This window comes from Dicentrarchus labrax, unplaced genomic scaffold (genome assembly GCF_905237075.1).
Source record: "Dicentrarchus labrax unplaced genomic scaffold, dlabrax2021, whole genome shotgun sequence".
NCBI lineage: Eukaryota > Metazoa > Chordata > Actinopteri > Moronidae > Dicentrarchus > Dicentrarchus labrax.
Window position 1 is genome coordinate 20,866,341 of NW_026136712.1, and position 19,505 is coordinate 20,885,845.

General features: G+C 40.0%; 1 protein-coding gene across 3 annotated transcripts; it reads right to left on the bottom strand.

Annotated features, from left to right (window-relative positions):
* Positions 1-1,394: 1,394 nt before the first annotated feature.
* Positions 1,395-18,927, bottom strand: LOC127373323 (inhibitor of nuclear factor kappa-B kinase subunit alpha). Of its 3 annotated transcripts, none has more exons than XM_051417696.1 (22): positions 18,728-18,927; positions 17,666-17,784; positions 17,399-17,493; positions 17,022-17,139; positions 15,977-16,046; positions 15,785-15,873; positions 15,612-15,701; positions 15,186-15,310; positions 12,612-12,719; positions 12,327-12,462; positions 10,373-10,567; positions 9,860-9,962; positions 9,510-9,633; positions 8,526-8,677; positions 8,345-8,406; positions 8,148-8,257; positions 6,997-7,046; positions 6,764-6,857; positions 5,993-6,140; positions 5,302-5,438; positions 3,879-3,978; positions 1,395-3,082 (listed from the first exon to the last, which is right to left on the bottom strand). In XM_051417696.1, exons 2-22 carry the CDS (start codon positions 17,768-17,770, stop codon positions 3,017-3,019), a joined length of 2,277 nt encoding a protein of 758 aa, XP_051273656.1. In that variant the 5' UTR covers positions 17,771-17,784; positions 18,728-18,927; the 3' UTR covers positions 1,395-3,016. The 3 variants fall into 3 exon arrangements, with proteins under 3 accessions (XP_051273656.1, XP_051273654.1, XP_051273655.1); XM_051417694.1 differs by having other exon boundaries at positions 6,764-6,869; XM_051417695.1 differs by lacking the exon at positions 18,728-18,927 and adding an exon at positions 18,527-18,674 and having other exon boundaries at positions 6,764-6,869.
* Positions 18,928-19,505: the final 578 nt, after the last annotated feature.

Here is a 19,505-nt window from a genome sequence, read left to right on the forward strand (position 1 = left end):
TGTTTAAACTCCCAAAACAACAGAATATAACCGTGGCAGCTTATCGGTTCTGAATATTTCTGCTGTAGGACAGAGAGACTTATCCGTCACCAAATCATGACACACGTGGTGAAACAGACGTAAAGGCGGACTGACACTGAGTCCTCAACTGAACCATAAAAAAACCTAAAACACCGGTCATGAGAAGGAAGGAAGAAGTGATCGAGATAATCTGCAGCTCAGTGACTCACAGTTAATCACAGTTTGAAGGCTGAGCAACTCCGGTTGAGTCAAATTACCTCGATTGTTTCTCCTTTTTGTTTTCTTTTTTTTTTTTACCAGGACGAACTGTAACTGTACTTTTCCAACAGTGTCCTCGAATGTGTCACAAATAATGACCTGAAATAGGTCAGAGGACAGAGCAAGTGTGTGATCACAGCTGTTGCTTAAAACACGATGAAACGTTCAAAGAGGAAGAGGATGTTTTAATTTGTCGGCTTTTCACAATATATAACACAATGGAGTTTTTTCACAGCAGCTATTCTGACATGAGATAGTCGGGTAAACACCAATGACGCTATTTAACAGGTGAAAGAAATAGTTTTACACAAATATCTCCACTTTCTACGCGGTACATTTTAAAAACAGGCTTGTTACTTTAGTTTTAATGCATTTAAGGGGAATTATTCTTTATTAAGACCGGTGTATATCACGCACAGCCGACGTAACATGAACAAACAAGAGAGACTCCATCCTGTTTCAGTTCATTTCAGTTAGTTTTGGACAGAAACAGTCGGTAAAAATCACCTTCAGAGAAACCAAGAGAGTGCTTTTATACTTTGAATCAGTAATACCAGCGTCTTTTTTTGAGTATCTGTATTTCTACTTTTGCCACCGCTGTTAATTAAGGTTCTGTTGCATTGAGTCCGAGTGCTGTTATTTTGAATGTTTGCTCACTGGGAAGGTAAACTACAACTAAACTGGGTGAAACCTTAATTAGTATTATTGGTAACAGCTGGGTTTACCCTACTATTTCATATTAAAAATGGCTGCTGTGAAAAATGCCTAAAACTAAAACATTTCCTGTGTATTTTAATTTTAGTAAGTCTAGTTCTGTTTTTAGTTCTTGTTTAATTAACAATAATAAAATTTCATTGAAATTCATCTAGTAAGATTATATAGTCACATTTTAAATGAGCTAATGTCAGCAACAACACTCTAGATAATGTTTGATGTAGATTAGCTGGTTGAAAAACATCCAGTATAGGTTAGGCTCTACCTTTTACTGTTTCCTGTTTCAGTTTGTTTTTATTCGTCTTATTTTAAGCTGCCAGTGGTAGAAAGTAACTAAGTACATTAACTCAAGCGCTGTCCATTTTAAGCTTTAACGTGAACTGAAAGCAGAAACATCAACATCATGCCAAAGTCATTTTTATTTAATTACCAGGCAAACATTTGATCTTCATACAAGGACATTTCCAAAAATTAAACATTCAGAGACGAGTTTAAACCGTCAGATGGAAACACATGGAAAGGAAATCAAGTTACTTAAATACAAAAAAAAAAAAATCTTTTTCCATTGCACCTTAACTTCATAAATACAAGTCAGAAGGTTAATTTCTCTCTGGCTACCACCCGACAGTACGACTGCAAAACATTCAACCATTTCCTTTACTGCTTACTGAAGACGCCGACTGTGCTACGATGTTTTATGGAAACCAGTCGGGGTCACGCCTCCATGTATGACGCCACGTTCATGTCATAGCTGATGGACGATAAAGTCTCGTGTTTCTGGCTGGAGATGAAAGGAATAATTGATTCTTTGATTATAAGGCTGTCAACTGTTTTATTAACTAGTTGTTTCAGTGATTTTTCAAACAAAAAGGACAAATATTCTTTACAGCCTCTCAAATGCAACGATTTGCTGCTTTCTTCTGTTTTATATAACTTTAAATTGTGTATCTTGTGTCGTCTGAAACCTAAACATATTCAAGTTCATAGAAAACAAAGAAAAGCAGCAACTCTTCACACCCATCACTGGGTCTGTTTGTTTCAGTAATTTCTCCCTACTGGCAGAAATAATATATTTTCTATGTATTTAGCAGTTCACAATGTGCACTAGATTTGCATCGAAAGTTTATCACTGACTGGTTTTAACTCTATATGACATGAACGCAGCATAAAACCATCCAGTGAAACATTATGTGCACATAAATGAGACAAAAAAAAAACCCATTGTATGTTGTAGACAATTAAAGAGATGTACATTATAGACATTGTATTAACATAATGTGACATACGACTTCTGCCAATGATATATAACATTATTAAAAACAAAAAAAGAGACTTAAATCATAACATTTACACAGAATATAAACCCCAGACTGTGAATAGTAAAACATATCAAATTGATTATGCGTGATAATAACAGTTTATGTCTTGTGACTGTAAATCTTGCGACAGTTTTGGCAGCCTGAATCAAAAACTCTACAGAGAGGATACATGGGAGTATCAAAGTGCTGTTTGCTTGATTGTAATTTCCTCCACGAGCCCACCGCCCACCGCCCACCGCCCACCTCCCACCGCCACCCCCGGCCACTTCCTGTGTTTTCCTTGTATGTCACAAGTTTGAACTAGTTCCCATGTTCCTGTCCAATACTCTCCCATGTGATGAATCCACCTCAAACCTTCCAAATCTGGTGCTACAGTTTGCTCGATAACAGTAGAAATGATCTGTTTTTGTTTTTTTTATTATGATGAATACGGTGCAGCAAAAAGGAAAACGTGGAGTGACACAGCTTCGTTGTTTTCTCATATAAAACAACAATATTCACTGATCAAACCTTCCACCATGTGAGACGATGGGAGTGGACAGACGCCACTGAGCATGTGTGAACTCCGTCCCCCCACCCCCGGAGAAGATCAGGAGAGAATATCCCGAGTCCATGTACAACTGTACAACGTGTGACGCCACTCTGCTTTACAGTCTGTAGTGTTACTCGGAGCACGGGCGGGGACGGAGGACGCAGGACGCCGCTCACGCATTTCTCTTTTTTAATTTTGTTGTTAAAGTTTCGTATTTCGTCCAGCTCCAGTCTTGGTCCTTGAAAGAGGGAAAACCAACACAGTACGGGAATGAAACAAAAATGTCTTGTGTAAAACAAACGATTTGGATGAATATACAACAGCTGGTCTGTATTATGTATTTTTTTATAATTTCTAACAATCATATGTATTTAATAGGCTTCTTTTTTTAACAGATTCATTATTTTCTCATTGTTCTATCAGCTCTTTGAACTTTAATAAAGCAGGACGAGGCTGTTTATAAGAGAGGGAAGGCTCTGTGAATACAGCTTGTTGTATATCTTAAATAATCTAAACTTTAAAAAGAACAATTTCATTTAGTTTTCTTCACAGAAATGAACAAAACGCTGAGATATCGACCTACTGTGTATATTTTTTAAGTTTTCTTACATCCCTCACAATCAAGAAGGCCTTGTGACTCCTTGTGAAGCTTTGGTGACCCCTGGTGGGGCCATAAAGTATTGTTTAGCTAACACTACAGTTACTGTATGGTTAATTCATTTGTAGTACAAATGATGTGGTAATTGATATGTGCTGTGCGTGTTTATTTGTCATGATTTAAATGAATGAAAAACGATGAATAAGTGATAATTTATCTGCATTCCTAGCTTAAAGTCTTTTCAATATCAGATAGAAAAGTTAATTTATTACGAATATGACAAACAAATGATCAATTCTGTCTGATTTAGTTACATATTTCACTTCCGTCTCAGATTAAAACTCAAAGTTCATTCAGATTAAAGCTCAAAGCTTCTCGAGTCAAACGACTGTTCGGTGAATTCGTTTAAGAATCAAACTAAAACAAGTGAACTCACCACTATGCTTTTGGTCTGTTCGTCCGCAGCCTCCTGCATCAGGCTGGTCAGCTGACTGAGGTACTTCTGGTTCTCCTGCAGCAGACGCGGTGCAGCGTCACTGAAAACAAACAGAGGTCGTTAGGCCAGATTCATCACGAGACCGCCACCATATGTACAATACGTCTAGTATTCTACTGGGGCAGAAAAAGCACTGACCTATGTGTGGCATATTTACACACAAATACATTCACCAACCGCCGAACCCTGACTGAACGCACAATAAAACATCACACAAGCAACAAAAAATGTCACACTTAAACCCTCCCCTGTGCAGCCGACTGTTAAACATATAATAAACTGAGATCATCTGCGTATAATCAGAGTGCAACAATGGGTTTTAGCTTAAATACGTCTGTATCGGGAAGATTTAACAGCCGGTTACAACCAACACCACGCAGTATAATCAATAATTATATAATAGATCACATGACTCAGTGTTTCCTGTGAAATGAGAGGTTCACTGCAGGGGCAATGTTACAGTATTAAACACCATTTTCCATAATTATTTAAAGGAATATAATAGTGAAAAAGAGACATACATTGTGGATGTTGGAAGTACGGACGTTGAGGTTTTATAGAAGCCATCGATTTGTTTAAACTAACCATTAAGACTACAGTTGGTGTAGGACCCAAGTATTTATGGTGAGAAAGAGTAGATTTAGATGTGATAGTCTATTATTTTTAGATTCTTTGTGATGAGACTATTGTACACTAAAACTTTCATTTTAACAAATTAAAGGTTTTCTTATACAGTTTCCAATACAGGACAGCTCCTGCTTACAAACGGTCATATAAGCTGCGGTGATGTTGCTTTGTGTCTGCTGGATGTTTGCTGACTTACTTAAAGCCTGTGTACGCCCACACAGGTGGACCTCTGCTCAGAGCACTGTGGGAATTTATCACAAATCTCCTGTAAGAATGATAAAGGGGTGATTTGTCCCACTCTAATAGGTGCAACAAAGCTGACTCAGGAAGACGTCAATCAGTAACAGGATACACACCCACGCAGTCCTGAGGAGAGGTCTAATCAGACAGGTTAACTGGAAACACCTGTGTGGGAGCTCAGAGGAGTGATCAAATGTTTCTTTTGCCCCCTAGTGGCAAAAAAAAAACAAACCTCAGGGTTCCTTTGCAACCAGAGCTACAGATACAAAGTCGCCTAATACAGATCCATCCACAGACTCAATGTTTGTGCTGCCTAAAGTGCTCCAACTAAATATTTACAAGAAGGGGCTGATCCTTTATGCAATCACTTATTTTATGGGGTTCTTTGTTTATCCTGAGATCAGTTTGTAGAGATCTGTTTTTACACAAGCGGGTGAATACAGGCATCGACAGGACAATCATACGTCACATGAACACACTCTGATCTGTCAGTTACCTGTCATTGGGCCCAGGTAGGGAGGTTAGGGGGTGAGGGGAGCTGACAGGTTGTGCCGACTGCGACCACTGAGAAACCTGCAGCAGGTTGGACGACTCCGGACTCGCTGCTATCGAGTTCCTTGACATGTTTTGGGCCTGCAGGAGAAAGAGAGAGAGAGAGAGAGAGACAAAGAGAGAGAGAGAGAGAGATCTTACTGTCACATGCAGCAATAATAAACATGTTGGGTTGCTCCTACAAAAGGAATGCAGGCTGCACATCCTCCTGCTGTCTGTGTTTTTGTTCATTTAGAGGAGTAAAGTCTGAGGAGGTAACAGTGGACAGAAATATTACCCACGTTGTAGCCTCAATTGTGAGGATTTTAACGCTGAATTTAAACCAAACGATTAATGAGTTCATCAAGAACATAATCTGTAGAGAAGCTGATAATGAAAATAATCATTAGTTTCAGCTCTACAGTGCAACGTGGTTTTATTAAATTACAGCAGATTACTCTGAATATCAAACCAAAGCTGATAAGGATCTCAGTGATATCATATGTCCCATAAAATGTGTGATTCCTGAGCGTTGACACACATAAAACACATCGTTTTACGTCATACTTTGTATTCCAAAAAACTGACAATGTAGACTCATATTTATTGTCCCAGAGGAGGATTTGTTTTCACAGCCAGCATAAATAAACACTTACACAGGCGATCTTCAGTAAATGCCAGAACTCTCTTTGTCTCTTTATCTGCATCTGCATCACTGTGTTGTCTGCATCCTTGATACTCTCCAAAGTTTTCTCAATTCGTGGAAACAAGTCAATGATCTTCTGTTTGCTGATCAGGATCTTACTGTTGGGAGGAGCACAGGCAGGGCAGATGTTAAAGATTTTATATAGGACATCTAAAACATGAATATAGCAGCAAACAACTATTTGCTAAAGCTATGGAAAGATACGGTCACTCTGTGAGTCTGGTCCGTGTGCAGCAGAGTAGAGCGACTGGAACTCTTTTTCTCATCTACATTGGTGAATTAAGGATTTATTTCAACCAAACCAGGTTAACAAAGACCGTTTTGTTGAGTTTTTATTACGCTTCTGTCCACTATATCTATCTGTCTATCTCTATTCCATAATGCTGTCAGACTGCCGGTCAGTGGTACCTCGACGGGCACATTTGTCCTCAAGCATTAACATTAGCTTACCCTGCAGCCATTTTCATGAATATTTCTGCATCTAACTCTGTCATTTAAGGATTTATTACAATTGTTATAGACCAACAAAGACGTTTCAGTGACTTTTCTTTTATTTCTGTCCCACTGTTTTGGTCTGAGATGCTGGTGGCTCTAGTACGACATCCAGTGGCAAGTAAAACGTTCATATATAACCTTTAACATACAGTATTATTGTATTACTGGCTCTTTGATTATTTGGAGAAGGTAGAATAAGTGTCTTCGAGGGGTGTTGGACTCTCACCTGAGGTGGGTGTACAGATCCTTGAGGACCTTGTCTTGGTTCTGGACCGTCTGAATGATGGCCTTCACCATCTCGGAGCTGTCACTGCTCACATCTACGTCAGGAGCTGAGAGATGAGCATCAGATAAACTACTGAACACACATTTCAGTTTAAACTAAAGAATTCACTGGATAAGTAATTACACTGTGAGAACATAAGAGTTTGAATGACAGTAATTTAAAATGTTTCTTACTTTTGCATTTCATCTTCAGCTGCTTGTAGAGCTCAATCGCTTTTTCCTCTCTGCAATATGAATTAATGACATTTAAACATTTACCAGACTGAATTCTAATCAGCACATACAATAAAACATTTAGAGTGAAAGCTGTTTATTGTGTGGTCTTTCAAACAGCAGATTATTGTCAGAAGCAGCATGTTTACAATATTGTTGACCCTGAGTTTGTCTGTCTGCCCCACGAGTCTCTGGCTCTGCAGCAGCACAGAGGACGGTTTGTCTGCTTTTTAAACAACAAATCGAATCCAGCGGCAGGTGGTGAGCGGACAGCTGATCATCACAATGAAGTAGACACCCGCACTGTGCTACTTATTGTTGACTCACTGTGTCGTCCCAGTCATCTGGAATCGGCCAATTCTTTCTTAAATTAGGGCTAAAACTCAGTTTTAAAGGTCACAATGACCTTTGACCTTCGAGTGAAAAGTGTTGCAGATTCAGAGCCACAATCTCCTCTTCTCTTTCTGAGTGAGAGAGCTGAATATTGGCCACAGGACATATGATCGCAGTGAACCTGACCTTTTGCAGAACAAACTCACTTCACTGTTGTATCCCATTAAACATCTGTCTGAAATTGTACCATAATCCAGTCACAAGTGTCACCAATTGAATATTTAATTCATTCCAGCCAATTGTGACATATAGTAATCAATTCTTAAGTTATGGCTAAAAATGTGTTTTGTAATGTCCTTGACTTTGAACCACCAAATCTAAGTTGGTTCATCCAAAGTCCAAATGCACGTTTGTGTATTAAAATGAGAAGAAATTCCCTCAAAGCGTTCCTGAGCTATCACGTTGGGAAGAATGGGAGACAAAAACATAATCCCTCTGGCCATAAAGGCATAAAGAAGTATGAGAAAGCAGAACGACTGCTCTGGAAATGTCTGCACATCAGATTGAATACTGTCAGTTTCCACAAAGTTCTTGCGCACTATAAACTCCTTTAACAGATAAGCAGGATCCAAAACTGTTCACTAGTGGTCTAAAGCTGGATTTCACATCATCTTATCATCACATTTATCTTTTTTAAAATCAACAAAACATGGCAGAAAGACAATTGTTTATAAGTATGTAGAGGACGTATTGTCAGGTCAGACCGCATTAACACTCACAGCTGCTCCATTTTGTCTCCTTGGCGTCGAGCGTACGGGCTCCTCTGAAGTTCCACTATCTCAGAGTGCAGAGCCATGATCTCATCGTCCAAGTGGCTCACCTCTGCCACCTGCAGGACAAACCAGGACAATGCCACTGTGATGATTTGCACTGAGACACATTACAGGCCATTAAAAATGTTTAAAACCTGCATCACCTGTGCAAACGCAGCAGCTCTTTCCTCGTTCTCCTGCCACGCTTTCAGCATCTTTTCAGAGGCTTTGGACGAACACAACCAGCTCATCAAACCAAACAACATCTTGCTCAGTGCTATAAAAACATTCCCATATGTAAATGTTCCCCATTATCACAGCAAACAGCTGCCAGTAAACACTCACATATGCCGTAGTGCATCTGATCGCTGTATTTTTCCAGGTCGTACTGGATGCTGCTCTTGAAGAAGTCCAGCTTGGCCTTCAGCTGCTGAGAGAAGCCAAACATGCTGTTCTTACACCTGGTCAGGTTGGTGTTGTAGCGCAGGAGACTCAACCTGGAAGGACACAATTAAGTGTTAGAAAGGTTTGGAAGGAAGGAAAAGCTCCAGTGCACCAGCAAGTAAATACCAGTATCTGCAGGTGTGAGGGGACGTTGGGAAGCAGCTGGTGACTCTGTGTGTATCAGACACATGGCTAACAAGCTTACAGTGGGAGTTAGCAGGGACAAGAACCACAGTGTGAGGGGAAAAGACCATTTAAAGTAGTCCACAGAGGAAAAGTCTCCTACAGGATTAAATTAGCTGATAAAGTGCCTCGGATGGATTAGACAGGCGGTATGTAAAATAAAAAGGGGTTTACTGGAAATAAAATACAACTGACAAGTCAATGATTACACCAAATAGTCAATCAAAAGTTTGAAATGTTGTCACAGTTGTACAGGAGTTGTCTGGAAGGATTTCTGTAGGGTTAACAGAGTTGAACAAAAACCTTTTTAAAACCTCAAAGAACACAATTTAATAACCATTTCACAATCACACTGGATAACGTATGATGGAAAACCAGTACGGCCTAAATTATTATACAAGCTTTCTGCAGTATAGAACCATTTTTCCTAATGATGTTATATATAACATTAACACAACATTGACTAACTGAAAGTGATTGATTCAATTGAGTTTTTTGATGAAATAAATACTTCAATATGAGCTGTAGCTGCCTTTACATCAACTAAATGTTTGTTTACAACAGTAACCCTTGTAAACAGGATTAAATCTGATATTTTTGTGTTCAGAAAATTTCTTTATGATTTTGTAAACTGAATCCAAATGCACGTCATGTTTTTCGTGGTAAAAATAACAGATGACAGAAGTCTGTCATGTGACTCACATAGCAGCCCTCTGTCCTTGGAACAGCCTGCTGTAGTCCTCCTTCAGGCCACAGATGTAGCTCACTGCTTCACCCCAAACCTTCTTCAACACAACCAGGGGCATCTGTATCTTGGCCTCTTGCACTGCAAACATAAAACAAGACCCATGACAGCCATTTAATGGAGGAAGTTGTCACTAGGGATGGTATTCATCACTGTAGAAAATGATCATCTGCTATATCATAGTTTTGACACCTGACAGACGGATACAGGAAGACATGTGATGGAAAATTGGTGGAAATAAGTGGCCCCGTGCTTTATTAAATGTATTAAGATTGATGCATCCTAGGTACAGGTAAAATAAACTCACCTATAGTGTTGACTTTGTCAGGCAGTTGTCTGGCACTGAAGGGACCAGAGTACGTGTTGATGCTCTTGTCAAACAGGTAGACGATGTAGCTATCCCACCCTCTCTGCACAGGAAGAAAAACACTTATACAGACGGAAAAAAACATTTCCTGTCGCTCAAAAGAGTGTTAGTGGGTGATTCAAAGTCCCTCTGCGCTCATACGGTGAGTGTGTGTGAATCATAATACCTGCAGACACAGCTTGTTCTGCATAATTTTAGCTTTTTGTAGCACTGACACAGCTGCTCCCCACCTGTCTTTGTAAAGGTTCCAGTGGGTTACAGTAACATGAAAGTGTTTGTTATTCTTCAAGAGAGTGAGATGGATGATGACAAACTACAACAGAGGTCTGCAGGGAGGTTACCAACACACAGTCGTCTTAAACCAGGAAGTATCGTCAACAGCGATTTAATGTGTTTGTTTGTTCTGTTTGATTTCTATCCGTTGCTGCACAGTGTGAAATCTACGCTGCTTACCACTCCGTCTAGGACACACTGCGCAGCGGGCTTCCTGGGGTCCAGGGACACTCCCGTCTCCTGCAGCAGCTCCTGGTTCACCACTTCGATCTTGGTTTCGGCCTCGATGCGTTTCTGCAGACTGTGGAGACTTTCGTCCGTGGTCAGCTGGAAAGAGTGAACCTGAGCCGTGGTCATGTTCAGGATGTGAACCACCTGGAGAGACACAAGAGGAAAGCAGTTAGGACAAAGCACAGGGACAGAAATTCAGTGTTTACCGAAATGTTTGGTATACTGAAGGTCATAACCTCTTAAAGTAATACTCCCCTGATTTAGTATTACACTACAACTCACAATGGGCAGTTTAAAAAACAGAAATATCGTCTTATTTATTCCACACATTCTTCTTCATTCTCAAAACATTGACCCTATATTATTAATGATCATTCGGATTAATAGCGGCTGTGTTGCGGGTGGTTGAAACGCAGCAAAGCCCATTAAGTGGAATTTATGATCCAGATACAACAGTGTCTTCATTGATTATTTAAATCTCCTGACAGACAGGATCGGTCAGTATCCAGAGTTTATTAATGTTCTACACATCTAAAATATCTCCATCAGAGCTGTCGGAAAAACTTATTTCAGAAGTTTCCTCTGTCCTGTCGAGTTTATAACTGCAGTGTTTTAAGTTGCACTCAGTGTCCAAAATTAACTATTTGATTGTCCAAGGTGACTAGCAAATAAAAAAAACTGGCCAAGTATATTTTTTACCTGGCAAAATAAATAGCTTTCTTGTGTCACATATATATTCGTTTCAGTACATGTCATTGAAATGATCAGATATAATGTGGAATACAAACTTAAAGAAGAGACCAGAGCTAAATCCGATGCACAATTATTATAATATATGGTTTAACGGTTAATTAATTTGCTACAATGACATTAGTGCGTGCATGTCTACAATTACTGAAAGCAGCCTCCTTAATCATTAAAGAAAAACTCTCAATACAACACAAGAATCACAGAGATAATTAAAAAAGACAATGTTGCCTACAGGGAGTCAGCAGAGGGGGAGTGAAATGTCCATGTGGTCTCAAAATGGGAGAAAATAATTCAGGTGGGTGGCGGGTGGATGATTTATGCCAACATGCAGATTCAGATGAGCTCACTCAGAGCCGGTCTGCGTATCACTACTTCATACAACTCTCATCAACAACACATGCAGTAAAACTCTCCCAGACTTGTTAACACGCTTTGACACCAGCTTAGTTCCCTTTAAAGAGTTAAATGTTTCACCAGAGGCCAAACATTTCAATGTCTAAATCACACTGTCTTCACACAGTCAAAACCTTGCAGCCACACCGACGCTTTAATCAAGGGTGGGAGTGGCTGCAAGTTTTTGTTACAATCAAGCAAGAGGACACCTGAAATGACTGTGTGAAGACAGTTCAGTTGATTGAATGAACCAAGTCAGGTGTGCTGCTGCATGGCTGGAATGAAAACCTGCAGTCACACCGGTCCTTTCACGGATCAGTTTGACATCCCTGGTCTAATTCATTAACCAGCTGTGTATCGCAACTTTAACTCATAGCAGCAAATATATAAAACTGAAACCTGGCATTAAGTGTTTGATCAGATTCCTGATCTTATTTTACTCTCTGATCAGAGAGTGAGACACTGTTTTACTGAGGTGAAGCTCTTGTATGGCTGCTTGTGTTTAGACAACATTAAAACAACACTAAGAATTTTTGGCTTCTTTTGTTAAATGGAAAAAAAACTGAAGGTTTGTAGAAAAACTTTGATGTCAGTACAGAAACTCTGGCACTGGTCTAAAAACATCTCAAAGAACAGTTCAGGAGATCAGTTACAGGAGAAATATGTAAAAGCTGGTTGACCCAGATTCAAGCGGCTCAAAAGCACTGGTGAAAGGCTGCGAGATAAAAGTTTAAGAAAAGGAGCTCTGCCAGGAACTCACCTTCATACTCAGTATCTGCTCCAGCGCTTCAAAGCACTTTGGTTTCTTGGTGTCTGGGCTGATTTTGCCTCCTCTCTGGACAGGATCCCACTTCAGCATCAGCTGGAGCAGTGACTCCATCGGCTCCGACAGCGTCCTACATAACAGCCATTAAAATGTGTGTTCAAGGAGAGAAACTGGCACCAAACACTCTCCAAAAAGTCGAGTTTCCCTTTCACTTTAACAAGCAATGTGTAATTCCTCTCTCATGGAAGCACAGTGTATGAGCAGTCACAGGGTACCAACCTGCTGAGATTGTTGGGGTAGGGGAGGTGTGTGGAGAACTTGACTTCTCCGTTCTGTTCCTCTACAGCCATGATGTCTTTTGGACCTTTATTCCTCACTTTGCTGGCCCTGTGGATGACAAGAGACAAGATGCTGATGGATAGTTTCACATCATAAAGGGATTCTTTTATGAGACGTAAAACAAAACTGTAGAATAATTTGATGGAAAACTTTTAAGAACCTATACAACCCTTTGACCCGGTCATCGTAAAACCACACGCAACTGTTAAAGAGGCTATTATATGCATACAACCTTTAGCCCTGTTTCTAACTACACTCTATGCCCAAGTAAACAGCGGGATGATGAGACTTCACTAAGAAGCCAAGGACATAATCATCTCAACACACTGTCTGTCTGTTCACTGTCCCAGAACTCAGGAATGTGTAACTGTGTTAGAGTGACGCTCCAACAGGGATAAAACAATACTGCTTCTTACAATCTCGGCTCTTTCGGACTTTCACATACGAGAGCGTGTGACGGTGGCGTTGAGACCATTCAAGGATGACTTGAATAAAAGCTTACAGAAAGACAAGATCATACTTTGTATGCTTTATTAAACAAATTGCCACCACACCAGTCAGGTAGTAACTGTGATAGAAAGTTCATGTTGTTGATTTGGCTCCATCTGCTGGTCCTCTTTATTATAAGTGTGCTGTTAAACATGTACTCTCTTTACTTATATCAATTCAAAGCTGTTTGAACACAAGTAGGTTTTAAGTTATTTAGCCAACAATTATATTTAACCATACATATTTGAGTCAAATATTCTACATTTGACATTGACGACATTTACACAAAATATTCCAGATTTTGCCCTAATTTATAAAAAGACAATATTCCTACTAAGCTGTCTCACATCCACTAACAGTCCTGTTTACACACAGCTGTTGATAACAGTCGTTCATGATGTTTAAAGGCCGGTGTGTTTCTCCTTCTGAACAGAACAGTGTGCTTTTCTTTGGTGCATTAAACCTCTGTTCCAGCCTCACAAACTGTTGTCTAGTTGGTTTGTTTTCAACACACAGAGCTGTTAAAGAATGTCTAAACTGGAAGATGCTCCATTTGGAATAAGACCTAGTTAAGAATATCCTAATGGAATAAGTTGTTTATATGACCCGTATCGAATGCCGAATAGAGTAATATTCGTAATAATAGTGGAAAACTAGTGTGCATGCAACCGTAGTCACTGTTATGACTACAGAGCAGCTTCAGTGTGTTAAACTCTGTGCACTGTGGTAGACTCTGCAGTCAAACTCTTTTCTATCTCGTGTAGATGAAGAGAGATTTCTTGACCTTTCTTGTGCTTAGTGACATTTTCCAACAGTCATTTGACTTAATGGAAGAAATCCTGCAGGTGTGTGGGAGTGAATGTACTCTTTATGCTTTCCACTGCTGTATAATGGACCCACCTATCACAAGTGAAACACACATAAAAGACTAAACTGAGGCTCTCATTATGAAAATAATTTATTAATGGATTTTGTCACTCTTAGTATTACTCTTTGTCCTACGTGGGAAATAATCATGCTCTAAGTTTTGGAACTGGAACTTCAATAATTTGGGGGACTTAAACGTTGCCATGGAGTCAGTCAGTTAGTTATGGGCTACGAGTTGAGACTAGACATTTTAATTTGGCAAATGTTTACATATTTGCAGGATTAAAAGGTCCAGTGTGTAACCTTTAGGAGGATCTATAGGCAGAAATGGAATATAATGGTCATAGGTATGTTTTCATTAGTGTATAATCACTTGAATGTAGGAATCATTGTGTTTGAGTTGTTTTAATCTACAGACGCCGTTGGTCGCCTTCCATGGAGTCCGCCACGTTTCTACAGTAGCCCAGAATGGTCAAACCAAACACTGGCTGCAGTTATAGCTGTCAGCGCACTTTGTGGCCACCATAGTTCCTCCTTTGCTCTTGAAGGGGAGGGTGAAGCAAGGGAGTTCCAATCTGCAGCTACACCGCTAGATACCACTCAATCCTCCACACTGGACCTTTAAAAGCCCAATGAGCTATTAGCAGCTCCTCTTTACAGGCAACTATTACTAGATTACTTTGATACTGAATTGTACTGTATTTATTTACACTGTATACAGACAGTGTACATCACACTGAATCTAAAAATGTGTGTCTTGTGTCTGTGTGTTGGGATTAAACAGAGTTATGACTCAGAAAGGAGGAAATGTTTTCATTCAAACTGCTGAGAGATTTAAAGCATCTTAAATGCCTGCATGAGGTGTGTGTCACACCCTCTGCTGCTGCAAGTGCTGACTGTGTTGGTGAGCAGCCAAGTTAGCAGACTTACCGGTACATACAACAAATTACCTCCTGTTCTCCTGAGAACACCTGCATGCACCTGTCCCTTTCATCTCACTCAGTATCTTTTCCCTCATGTCTCGCCCCGCCCCCAAACCTCTGCTGGAGTCTTTGATTTAAGAGCTAACTAAAGTCTCCATCCGATATATTCTGACAACTTTCTGGATAAATAAATCACTGCTGCACACATGTAATAATGTTTTATCAGGTCACTCACCACTGCACGGGTTGAAGGTTGTGCAGGAACGGACGGAAACCGCAGCTGCATTCAAACACCATGGTGCCAAAGCTCCAGTAGTCCACAGTAACAGTGTATGGCTTGTTCTCAAACAGTTCAGGAGCCTTGGAGAGAAGAAGTGTATTTGAACAGGATACATCTGATTGACAACCATCTTATCAACAATGACATTTCTACCTATTTTGACAATTTACAGCAAGTGATGATATTTTTTAGTTTTCATTCTACACCTGCTTTTGAGTTAAACAACCACCCAGTTAATTAGCTTTTCTACATGTCATCATTTGTGAAGGCAGGAAGAAGATTAAAGGATTTCAATAGGGAATCAGGATGAGCCACAGATTAAATAAAGCTATGTGCATCTGAGGATCAAAAAATAAATTCCTTGTTTGCTGAAGTGTTTACCAGGTACTGAAGCGTGCCAACGAAGGAGGTGCACAGACTGCCCTGGTCCAGATCTTTAGCGTAGCCCAAGTCAATGATTTTGTGAACCAGCTGTAGAAGAACAAGCGAATGTAAGTTTCTTTAAGACGTTCAGTCAAACGGGACGGGAACACAACCAAAGCGTGGCAGTTTACCTTTCCGTTGATATCCTGCAGCACTATGTTTTCAGGTTTAAGGTCTCGGTGTATGATCTTGTTTTCGTGCAGATACTGGATACCAGATCCTGCAGCAGAAAAACCGGGGGGGGGGTAAACTGAATGATAAGGCACTGAAATACTAATAAAGTCTGAATGAGCAAGCTCCACATAGAAAAACATCAGACATACCGACATCATTGAGTAATGAAAGCACTTCACTCTCTTTCAAACCGCAGCAGTTTTCAGGTTTGCTCAGCATCTGTAACCAACACAAATGATTTATTTATTCTATCACTGGCAGTAAACAACACATGAAATGACAGAATGGTGACACGACTTGATGAGCTGCACTACGACAATATGAATGTATGCAACTGGTATGGCGTGTGTTTAAGACAAATTACTACATCTACACTGAGCTGGGTCATTTTGAAATCCAAGTATGTCCACACAAGTGTTCTCAGGCCATTTCTGATACGATCTCCAGCAACACGGGAACCCCCCCGTAAACACAGCCAACATCTGACTGAGACTGACACAGCTTCACAAACTTCAGAAAACTGTTCGCTCTCATGTACTTCGTTTTCACACGAAACTCACAGTTGTTTCAGTTTCACACAACTAAACAAGCATAACATTTTATTTCAGTGTACAAAGACTCCCTAACAGTAGAACTGCCACACAAAGGTTGACGGTTTGAGTCCAGACCGAGGAGACCTCAGTCAGTCAGTCAAATCTCTTTCTTTTTTGTTGTGTACACAGAGCGATGCAGCAACAGCATGGGAGGGTGTAATCTTTACTGTGTCTCAAAACTAATATGGAAGTAAAGGAAGGCAAAGGAAGACTGTTATCTGCTCCGACACTCTCTGGGCGCTGAAAGGTAGTGAGGTAGTTTTTAAAACATAACTTTGACCAGGAAGCACACTTTATTTTTATGTTGATAACATCACAGATGATGATTAAAGACTTGAGTGAGCTGAAGGAGGCACTGCACCAACATGTCAATCAAATCTCTATTTTACAAGTCTGACAAAAATAAACATATAAATTCCAGTCAGGCTCATGTCATCGTTTTCCAAAAGGGTGGTTTTAGATTTATCCACACTGCTATCGAGTGAAAAGGCGTCATTTTGGGGTGTGAAAAACTTTTGTAGTGTGAATGGAAAGTCGAAACAGAGGAAAATCTGTCTTCATACGGACATTTTCAAAGCCTCCTCCTGTCCTGAGTGCTCACCTTCCTCAGGTCTCCCCTGGAGCAGTACTCCATGGCCAACAGTGGAAGATCATTTAAGGCTATGCTCAAAATGTCCTCTGGAACATCTCGGGCTGTCACAACGTTGATATGATTTAACCTGAGCGAGGGAGAGAGAGGGAGGGAGGGAGGAGTCGTTACTATTTAATGATGCCCGCACAAAAATTTGCACAGTCATCCACGGCTACAATGACTGCACAATACTTCAGATGTCTTATTTCATCCGTCTGAATGTCTGCAGTTTCCCTTAAGGTAATGAATAACTTATAATGAATGTGAGTAAGTATAGACATTATAATTACATCAGGACAGCACTGGATAATGAATGCAGGAAGAAAACGTATAAAAATGATTCAAACTTTTTCATGATCTGGATTTCTCTGCCCCATCTGTCCTTATTCCTCGGTGTGAGCTCTAGACGGCACATTTTCACAGCTAGTTTTTCAGTCGTTTCCTACAAACCAAACAACAGGAATAATTCCATTATTATATCAGCACACATACGTCTCCGATCCCAATAAGACGCAGTGACACGGATATCGTACTGGTTACTTTTCAAGGTGTTTCCATGTAAATCTTTGGTGTCACAGGTGTGCAGAGTCAGTGTTGTGTGGCTCTGAACTCACGTGATGTTGGTAGAGGTAAACATGGGCAAAACCTCCCATGCCCAGCCTCTCTTTCAGCTCCCAGTCTCCGCAGCTCTGGTTCTGCCTGAAGGGAGGTTTCTCCATCGTTGCAACGCAAGCTGGACCAAAGTGTAGAAACAAGGTTTACGTGACGATATAATACATACAGTAACCGAATATTAAAGTAACTGGATTACTTTTGGATAACACCAAATATGCAAAAGACAAGAGAAAATAAATGTAAATAATAAATAAAAACAACAGAACTTAGATGTTTTCTGTGGCTTTTGATTGTTCTTAATGGGTTTTTAACTTTATATTGTTGTTGCCTTATATACTTTTATTTTATTTTATCTTTTAACACTGGTTGTTGTTAAATGTGCTATGTAAATAAACTGGATCTGATTTGAATGTAACCTTAGAAAACTAAAAGGAAATGAAGATCTTTGTCATCAGAAATGTGTTTTGTGTTTAAAGTCTCTGAAAATAAAAACTGATGCATTTTAAAACTATAATCCTGATCCTATTTTTACTAAACACAACTATAATCTGACCGCGTCTTCATTATTTAGGTTTCCTTTCTTTATATCCAGAGTCGGTAACTTATACACATGTAATCTATTACTTCTTTAATCCGATTATATATCATTTACCTCCCAGGATCTTTACATTTCTCCACAGTTAGCTAATAAAACTATAAAGCAGACGGGTCCCGGCTACATCCTGGAACAGCTGCCAGGCTAACACCAGATATGTGCGCAGTACCGATGTCCAGTTCACATTTTATCTATTCTAAAACGTGATATTTAACTAAAAACAACCCGTATAACAAACACACACACACTCCCGAACTGTATTTACCTTATTGGCTAACAGCTGAGCTAACGCTACATCCACAGTTTACCCAACTAGCGTTACAGCTACATTTCCAGGAGGTAGACGGCCCCCCCCCGCGTCGCGAGCTCTCTGGCATTAGGAAATGGAGGCTCGAGCGGCCGTTAAGTGACGTTTAAACGAACGTGCTCGCGCCGAACTGCTCGCGAAGAGACCGTTGAGACTCACCTCGCGCTTCTACGACGGTGTCATGAGCCGTTCTTCGGTGGAAACGTTGCGCAGTCCGTCCTGTTGTGTTGTTGTGCTGTTGTTGTTGTTGTTGTTGTTGTTGTTGTTGGTTGTGTTGTGTTGTGTTGTGTTGTGTTGTGTTCGGCTCAATGCAGCGCCGTTGCGACCCGACGTCACCCGAAGCCCCCGGATGTGATAACGAAACCGAGGCGCGTTCAACAGCACTGCGGCTGCGGCTGCGTTCAGGCGCCGCTAAAACTGTGCAACAACCATCAAACGACGGAATTAAGATGTAAAGAGCAGTTTATGTAACAGTGCGGAGGGATACAGTTACTGATTACATGTTAATCTGATTACTGATTACAGGCAATTAGTAACCATAAAGGCTGAGGTAATCCTAACAGAAAGTAATCAAGTTACTTTAATATTGTAATCTGATTACTGATTACAGGTAATTAGTGACCATAAAGGTTGAGGTAATCCTAACAGAAAGTAATCAAGTTACTTTAATATTGTAATCTGATTACTGATTACAGGTAATTAGTGACCATAAAGGCTGAGGTAATCCTAACAGAAAGTAATCAAGTTACTTTAATATTGTAATCTGATTACTGATTACAGGCAATTAGTGACCATAAAGGTTGAGGTAATCCTAAAGTAACAGAAAGTAATCAAGTTACTTTAATATTGTAATCTGATTACTGATTACAGGTAATTAGTAATCATAAAGGTTGAGGTGATCCTAAAGTAACAGAAAGTAATCAAGTTACTTTAATAT

Excerpts from the sequence above, each read along its gene's own strand:
- LOC127373323 (XM_051417694.1), bottom strand. The coding sequence starts at position 17,770 with ATGGAGAAACCTCCCTTCAGGCAGAACCAGAGCTGCGGAGACTGGGAG. Across the intron at positions 9,963-10,372 it reads AGTGTGTCCTAGACGGAGTG|AGAGGGTGGGATAGCTACAT; the intron begins GTAAGCAGCGTA and ends CTTCCTGTGCAG. Across the intron at positions 6,870-6,996 it reads GCTGAAGATGAAATGCAAAA|CTCCTGACGTAGATGTGAGC; the intron begins GTAAGAAACATT and ends CTCATCTCTCAG.